Below are 8,352 nucleotides of genomic sequence, written 5' to 3' on the forward strand. Positions count from 1 at the left end.
AAATTGCCTAAAATTTGATAGTTATGAGCCGTCGAATTAGGGCCTTTTTCACGTAGTGATCTATGATTTGGGAACTATCGAGGGCTTGTTTATGATACAAATGCCATTAAAACGTACATAATATGCACCCACAAAAGAAAAGTCTACAATAACACATGCACGTGCCATGGGTGACCACCATGGGTTCAAGTCTCATATGGACCGGTGGTCAAGCTCTAGGGTTTGGCTATTGATGTCAGTTGAGGGTGGCAATTGGTCAGGGTGGCCAGTCAAGTAGCCTGCGTGGCCCAAAGGCGGGGCCTGGCCAATTATAAATGGCCTGGTCTAACCATCAAGTGGATCGCTATTATATAAAAGGAATAGGTGTTCATAAACATGGATGAATCATTCTCATTTACCATACACGTGATTGGATTTGGGTCATGTTTCAATGATCTCAACCATTTATATGATGTGACTAATCGTAGACGAAGGATGTATCAAAAAGGGGAAAAAAAAGAAAAGAAAAGAAAAGAAAAGAAAATTAGACTATTTTAAACCTTTGATTATCTAACTATTTTCATCACAGCGCAGATCAAACAGGGCAAAGGCCACGGCCCTTTTAGGCTGATTAGGGCCAGCTCAGGGGACTAGTGCCAGGCAGGCTAGGGCCAACATTGGTCCGTCCCATTGCCACCCATCATGTCACAATTAGAGCTTAGACATTTAAAAAATAATAATAAATAAATAAATAAATAAAAACTAAAAACTAAAAAATAAAAAATAAATAAAAAAGAAGGAAAAGAAGGAAAGAAAGAAACGAAGTTACACCCTAGCTAGAAAGGAGATTAATTAGAAAAATGAACAATAATTAAAATAAAGAATTCGATAATGGAAAACACACACTGAAAGAGCAGAAAGTGAGACATGAAAAGTATTTATAAAGGCACTTGGAAACATGAACAAGAGAGAAATAGTATAAAATGAGACCCCTTTTGGATGGAAAGAGAGTGCTTTATTTGTGATTTCCAATGGAGAACATCTCTTCCAAGGAATGCATACCACTCCATGAAGGAACAGAATCCACACTATGGGTCCAATATAGCTTAGAGTCCTCTAACAAAGAAGACTCTTCAACCAAAGAAGGGTAGACACTGCCATCCATTGAAAATGCAGTGGTGCAACTGTTGGATGGATTGCCTTGTATTTTCATGTTTTCCATATCCAAGCCCTCCCACAACATCCCATAGCTAAGGAAGGCACTGCCATTGTCATCCAAACCCAAATCAAATCCATCTTGTTTGGCCATTGATAAATCTTCCCGGCATGGATTATCAGATAATCCAACATCTAGGCTCTTCTCTTCTTCTTCCCAAGGAGTAGCCTGTGAATCTTTCGGATGGTATCTTTCTGGTGGATCGATGGGCTTGTGGGTCACTGGGTCCAACCCAAGTAGCTTAAGCCTTTTCTTGATTCGAGTGTTCCAATGGTTTTTGATTTCGTTGTCGGTGCGGCCTGGGAAATGAGCGGCGATCTTCGACCACCTATTTATGACCATCAACAAGAGCTTAAGTAATAGCAACATTTTTAATAATGGAGAAAGACCACATACCGTATTTTCGAGCTATGCGCTGCCCCAATGTTAGGCCTAGGTCCCCAAATCCATATATTCATTGGGCCATACCAAAGGGAACAATGGAAACATTGGAGAGGGGGATGATGACCATAGAAACTTCCAAATGGAATGTGGGTCCACAGTCTTGTGTATATGTCATCCAACCCATTCATCAGGTGCGCCCCACTAGGATGAAGGGACACACAGACTCAACCATTTCAAAATTTAGGTGCGTCACACGTCACAAGAACTGAACATATAGGTTTTTGGCGTGATTGTGCACTGATCCCTGAGGTACGTCCCACCTGAGTTTTCGATGAGAATGATTCTTGGGATGTACAGTGCTTATGAGGAGGCACACCAGATGTACGGTTTGCATTCTATATACACATCATGGGGGCCCCACCATACGTTGGAACACATCTGAACGTTCCTTATAAATGCAAGGGGGCAAATATTGCAAGTGGCATAATGGCAATCTTGGTTAACATTCTATAGTGTAAGTGAGAAAAAACATGCAGCACAATCTGCATGGATAGACCTGTTACCAAGACGTGAATGAAGTTGGATGATCTGATTTTCCTCCATTTCCGAGAGTGCTCCTCTCTTGAGATCGGGCCGTAGATAATTAGTCCATCTCAACCGACAGCTCTTTCCACATCTCATCAAACCTTCATTAAACCCCAAAGAAACCCACAAGATCACCTTGTTTAGTTAATTATCTCAATTGCATAAAAAATAGAGTTATGTATTATAGAAACACACAGGATGCCAGGAACGCGTAGCCCACACTTCATGGGTTACCATGAGAAAATTTGCCCGGGAGATGATCTTATCAGTCGGGATGTTGTGATTTCTTTTACAACCATCTGTTTTCCAAGCCACAAATGTGATGGTTAAGATCGTCGGATCAAAGTGATTCATGAGAACTATAGGCAATTTAAGACGAAGCACAAGGAATGAATGGTTTTTTTTTTTTGGGAAACGATCTGGAACGTCCAAATTGCAGGAAATTTCCAAGAGGTAAATCATCATCCCATCGGGACAATTTTCTTTGGGTGGCCCAAGAATATCTGGATGGACCAAATGGATGGTCCTGATCAAATTATTTCACTGTTCATGAGTCTTAATGAGAGAGAGAGAGAGAGAGAGAGAGAGAGAGAGTTAAAACCTGCGAGCTTGGGAACCATCCTCCAACAGTGTATGCCGTTGTTGAGGATGAAGTTCATAAGCTTCTGATCTTCGTCCACAGTCCATGGCCCTCTTTTCAATCCTACCTTCTCACAACATGGTTGTCTTCCCATTGCAAACTACTTTCCAAAAAACACCAGAGAGAGAAAGCTGCTTTCGTCGGTCCGGTCGGCGAATAGAGGGACTGCACCCAAACAACCTTATAATTCAAACAAAGATGCTGCCAGTTCATTCCCCCATAAAACAAATACCATTTTACAGGCACCCATGATTGAAGAAAAGACATGAGCCTTATATATATATATATATATAGAGAGAGAGAGAGAGAGAGAGAGAGAGAGAGAGAGAGAGAGAGAGAGAGAGAGAGAGAGAGACCACTAGACGTCTCACATGCAGTCATATATACATTCCATTGTAGTAGATACATGCATAATCCAAGCCGTCCATCGCATATGGCCCTGCCTTAAAGCTTAGGCTTGTTGACTAATCCGAAGGCTGCGCACGCTAAATGTGGACCATCGAAAAAATATCATTTAAACCGTCCATTTTTTGTACATTTGTAGTCCACTTGGTGAATGGAATGCATGGGTTTTAAAAAAAAATGTTGTGGCACATTCCTGATGTGGCCCACCTGATGGACAGGTTGGATGTCGCACGCAGAGCGTGTGTGACCACATGTGGTGGGATGGGATCTATATGCATGGGTCTAGCACCAAATCATCCAATTACAAGGAATTTAAAATCAGCCCACCTTAGAAAAATAGAAGTTTGGGATGCATGAAATGAGAGGTTTTGTTATTTAAAGAGACGTGGGTCGCTCTCATTGACAAGCTTGGCACTTGCATCTAAGGACTTCTTATAGGCCCTTAGAAAGAAAATTCCATACTTATAGTCTTAACTAAAGCTGGCCATCTTTTGTCGTTAGAAGGGGCTCTTTCTGTGAAACGAGGGAAGTGGAAAGAGAAAAACTGTGATACTCTGGTGGAGTGTGATATACGATGATATGCAGTCACTTGGAAAATACTTAGAAATTACATACTTGGAATACAAGCAATCTAAATTAAATTGTCCAAATTATGAGTTCAGTTTAGGTGTTCCATGGATAAAAAAATTATGCTCATTTAAATATCTGACATCAGATTGGTGGTCGGTTAAGAATGGAAAGTATCCAATGGTCCTATTTCAACAAACACTTGTCCACGAATCAAAGGCTAGGATTGTTCAATGAAGCTGCTTATGGGATTTTGACTTAGAATTGGTGAGTTCTACAGTTTTACTCAGTTTAATTTGACCTAATTTATGCCACGTACACAATTTCTGAGCGCCTGCGTATCAAACCTCATAAGCAGCCGGAGTATGAGGGAGCGCCCAAGGAGAAAACGGGAAGAAACTCTCCCAAAGATGCGCGAGAGCGAATCGCCTGTGAACGCGGGCGCATATCTTTGTGCCGGGGCTACGTGGGGCCCACAGAGGTGTCCGTTACAAATCCACTCCGTCCATCTGGTTTTAAAGATCACAATAGGACAATAATTTACAAATCATGCAGAAGAAAAACTCGTGTCCCACCACCCGAAATAGAGGGCATTAAACGCTTGGCGGTGACAGAAGTTTTGTATCAGAATGATATTTGTTCTTGCAGTTCATCTGACTGGTTATAATTCTATGAACGGTTTGGATGGAATATAACATCATGGTCAGCTCCTATAAGGTTTCAACAGTGGACGGTGTTGTTCCCACAGTTTTGTTGGTGTGGATCATCTGAGTTTGGATCTTCCTAATTTTTAGAAACTGTTCAATCGTGGCCTTTTAAAATAGATGGACGGAGTAGATTTGTCATGGACATATCTGTGGATCCCACGCGGCCCCGGGCAGAGAGATATCTCTGTGCCCGAGGTCACAGGCAATCCACTCCGAAGATGCGCAATCTAGGTCACCTTAAAGATGCCGATATGATAGATCCAGTTCTATCATAATATGGATGCCTTCCACCGTGCACGTGGCATGGCGAACAGTCGATCCGAACGGTTTAACTAGTAGCTTTTCCCTTGGATGGACTATGGTTAAACAATTACACCAATAGGAGAATACTAGCCTTCTTTTTTCTTTTTTCTTTTTGACCTTTCTTCGTTTAATGCTAGCAGTGAACTTGTCTACAGTCCACCGTCCATTTGCAGGCCACAAATCTGAACCCTAGATTCATCTATCTAGAATTGATATTTAAAACATGAGATATCCACGGTGGTCCCACCTGGGATATGGTCCCGATCCGCTGTTCACCATGACAGATGGACGCAGGAAAGGAGAGTTCTATGCGGACTGGTGCGGATTGGGTGCTACGACGCCAAGACCAGCCAGTGACGGACGGTCCCTTCAGGGGTCCTCGGGGCCCACCGTGATGTATATGTATTATCCACGCCGTCCATCTATTTTGAAAGATCATTGCAGACCATGAACCCAAAAAGGAGTTAGATTGAATGCTCAAGTGGACGATATCATAGCAACTGTGGAGATTGAATTCCTAGGGTTAAAAACTTCCTAGGGCCCACGGTGATGTTTATCTACCATCCAACCTGCATATAGACCTGTATAAAGGGCAAATATAAATATCATCTTGATCCAATACTTCTGTTACTGCTTCCCGTGGTGTGGTCCACTTGAGCCTTCAATCTGCTTCCTTTTGAGGTTAATGACATGTTCTGTCATAATGAATGGACGGCGTGGATAAAACATACACATCATGGTGTGCCTAATAGATTCCTGACAGGGCCGTCTCTCTCTAGCTAGGTCCTGGTGACGGTAGTATCCAATCCGTGGCCCATGCGTATAGGGTTTCTATCTTAAGATTTACCCTAATTTATATATCACCACAATACAGGCGAGCTTTGCTGGGCCCGCACGCTTTTGCAATAAAGCTCATGTAGACGCCACACGTGTCTGTGTAGGCACGATAGGCCTTACATTCAATCCATCCATCAGAACTGCAGCACTATATTGATGCTCTGGCCCAAGAAATCAGGTTGATCCATTGATCATGCGGGCCACATTTAGCAAAAACAAATGTATGGCTCTGAAAGGCATAGCCAAAACTTTTAAACCCATCCATCTGTTTTTAATATTTGGGCCACCATAACAAGTGGACAAAATTTATTTTTGGAAAAACTAGTACATGGTCGGACCAACGTGATGAATGGATTGGATCTCACACCTACGGGCCAGCCATGCTGACATATCTGTTGCGTGTACATGAGCATTAATGCACTCGTGCGAGCATAACAAAGCTTAAAACGAGCTAAGATGCCATTTTATGAATATTATATTAGTTTTTGTGGATGGTTAATATATATTATTAAAGATGAGAAGGAATATACAGAGATACAAATGAGGAGAGCACACCTATGACTTGAGTAGCTGTAACCTCGAATATAATAATACAAACTTAGACACGGTTTGTCTGGTGAACCCGAACTGATGCCAAAGTTCTGTGGGCCCCACCAGCTCATGTCAGGGCATGAGCCAACAAATTGAGGCAGATCCTGAGCACAAGTGGACCACACCAGAGGAAACAGTGGCGGATTCAATGCTTACAGTTGAAAATTACTTCTTCGGTGCTACAGAAGTTCTGATCAAGCTGATATTTGTGTTGTCCCTTCATCCCTTTATCGGGGTAATGTGACTGTATGAACTAAGTTGGATGGCAAATAAACATTGCAGTGGGCCACGAGAAGTTATCAACGGTGATTGTTTCCTATGGTATGGTCTACTTGAGCTTTGGATCTGCCTCATTTTTGGGACACAAGGGCCCGAGCTAACAATTAAGTCGCAGATCCTGTACCCTACTTGTTACATTCTGAAGTGGGACATCACCACATCGGTTGATCAACACCATTGTTTTTTCAAGTTGAGTGTCCTGTTTGCCATACACGTGGCATCTGTGCAAGTTAATCTAGACCATCCAAAACATAGGACCATTGTGGATGGAACATCCACTGTGTGGCTGTGTGAATATAGGGGGGATCACACTAATTCAGCCGCTGTAACTATCCAATTGGTGAATATCAATGGGTCATCTCCTAGTAAATTGGTCAGCTGTCCAGATGAATGGAGTGAAATCAGACCGTGAAGATCATGTTGGTGTTCTCGAAAATAATACAAGAGACATGGGTCTTGTTTCTGGGCTAGCCCGGGGACAAATACTGTAGGACCTGACACCAACCTGACTGACAACCCTTCACGTACGTAAGGAGCCAGACATTTCTCCATTGGGGGCAGAAGCTGAACTTATTAAGAGAATTTTACAAAAGTTATCTAATTATATGAACTTTATATTAGGGTGATTTAAAAAGGATATAAAAGAGCTATCTCATTAATGAATATGATTATCTTCCATTGCATTTTTATTTATTTTTTAATTAAGCTTATGGGTGGGTTTGGGTGGGCTTGTGAGTGGGCCTGAGTAGAGGTGTACACGAGTCAAACCGAGTCCAGCTTGGCATAGCTCGACTCGGCTTGGCCACTAGCTGACCCCAGCTTGAACTCAACTCAGCTCAGTCCTTGAGCCTGACTGGCCAGCTCGGCTCAGCTCGGTTCAATCAGCAGCTCGGGCCAATTTAAGCCGAGTTTGAACTGAGATCGGGCCCGTTCAACATTTTCACAAACACATGGGAGTGCACTTTCAATTTCTTACTGTATGTAAAACAGTAGCAGTTGTTTACAAATATTTCATCAAACACCTTATAAGCAACATCAAAATCAAGAAACCATGGTATTTGTTTCATATACATACCTTCCTTACCACCAGCCGACACTTCGTTGAGTCAATTCATCAAACACTTCATGAGCAACATCAATATGGGCGCTTTTTGGCGCTTTATTGGGCACACTTAGCACTTCGCACTTGTGCATCGTCGCATTGAGCCAAAAGAGCATTAGTCTTTTGGCACTAGTGCAAATCATTTCGAGCCATGGTGCAACTTGAATTGGACTATGATCTAGTTTGAAGTATTTTAACCTTAGTGTTGATTGCGAGTGACTGTGACATGGTTGTACATGTAGCACCTATGCCACGTGTTGCTTATGTGGCAATAGTTAAGATGATTAGAACATGTGGCTACAATTTTTACTATTGGGATAACTGTTTCTGTCTGAATGGGTACAGAAATAACAATCATAGGACAAAGAGTCATGTCCTTTCATGAAAGAGAATTGTTTACTGTGAATGGATATGGATTTCTTGAAGAGGCATATTAGCATCTCTTCAAGAAGAAATCCATGACCCTTTAATTGATATAAATCATGGATATTATAATCCAGAAGTAAATACTCTTAATTCTTAAGATTATATCATCTTCTGTACAAGTACTCTCGATTTAACATTTTGCTAAGTTTTTCTGAATGTCTTAAAGGCATTTCGGTGTCAAATCTAAAGATCTGTTCAACACTTAAATGTGTAAATTTTCATGTTGAAATTCGGATTGAGAGTTCATTGTATCCTAAAGACAATTTGCAGTTTTCCTATGTTTGCACTTACTGGAACTATCAGAAAAAGGGCAGCAAATCTGTCTTGAGAT

The 8,352-nt window shown here is 41.7% G+C and overlaps 1 protein-coding gene across 1 annotated transcript; it reads right to left on the reverse strand.

Annotated features, from left to right (window-relative positions):
- Nucleotides 1-772: 772 nt before the first annotated feature.
- LOC131247376 (transcription factor MYB20-like) lies at nucleotides 773-3,038 on the reverse strand. Its single transcript, XM_058247697.1, has 3 exons — nucleotides 2,766-3,038; nucleotides 2,136-2,265; nucleotides 773-1,523 (listed from the first exon to the last, which is right to left on the reverse strand). The coding sequence occupies exons 1-3, from the start codon at nucleotides 2,896-2,898 to the stop codon at nucleotides 995-997; spliced, it is 792 nt and encodes a 263-aa protein (XP_058103680.1). The 5' UTR covers nucleotides 2,899-3,038; the 3' UTR covers nucleotides 773-994.
- Between the last annotated feature and the right edge of the window lie 5,314 nt (nucleotides 3,039-8,352).

This window comes from Magnolia sinica, chromosome 5, assembly GCF_029962835.1.
Source record: "Magnolia sinica isolate HGM2019 chromosome 5, MsV1, whole genome shotgun sequence".
Classification (NCBI taxonomy): domain Eukaryota; kingdom Viridiplantae; phylum Streptophyta; class Magnoliopsida; order Magnoliales; family Magnoliaceae; genus Magnolia; species Magnolia sinica.

Excerpts from the sequence above, each read along its gene's own strand:
- LOC131247376 (XM_058247697.1), bottom strand. The coding sequence starts at position 2,898 with ATGGGAAGACAACCATGTTGTGAGAAGGTAGGATTGAAAAGAGGGCCA. Across the intron at positions 2,266-2,765 it reads GATGGTTCCCAAGCTCGCAG|GTTTGATGAGATGTGGAAAG; the intron begins GTTTTAACTCTC and ends GGTTTAATGAAG. Across the intron at positions 1,524-2,135 it reads CATTCACGTCTTGGTAACAG|GTGGTCGAAGATCGCCGCTC; the intron begins GTCTATCCATGC and ends GGTCATAAATAG.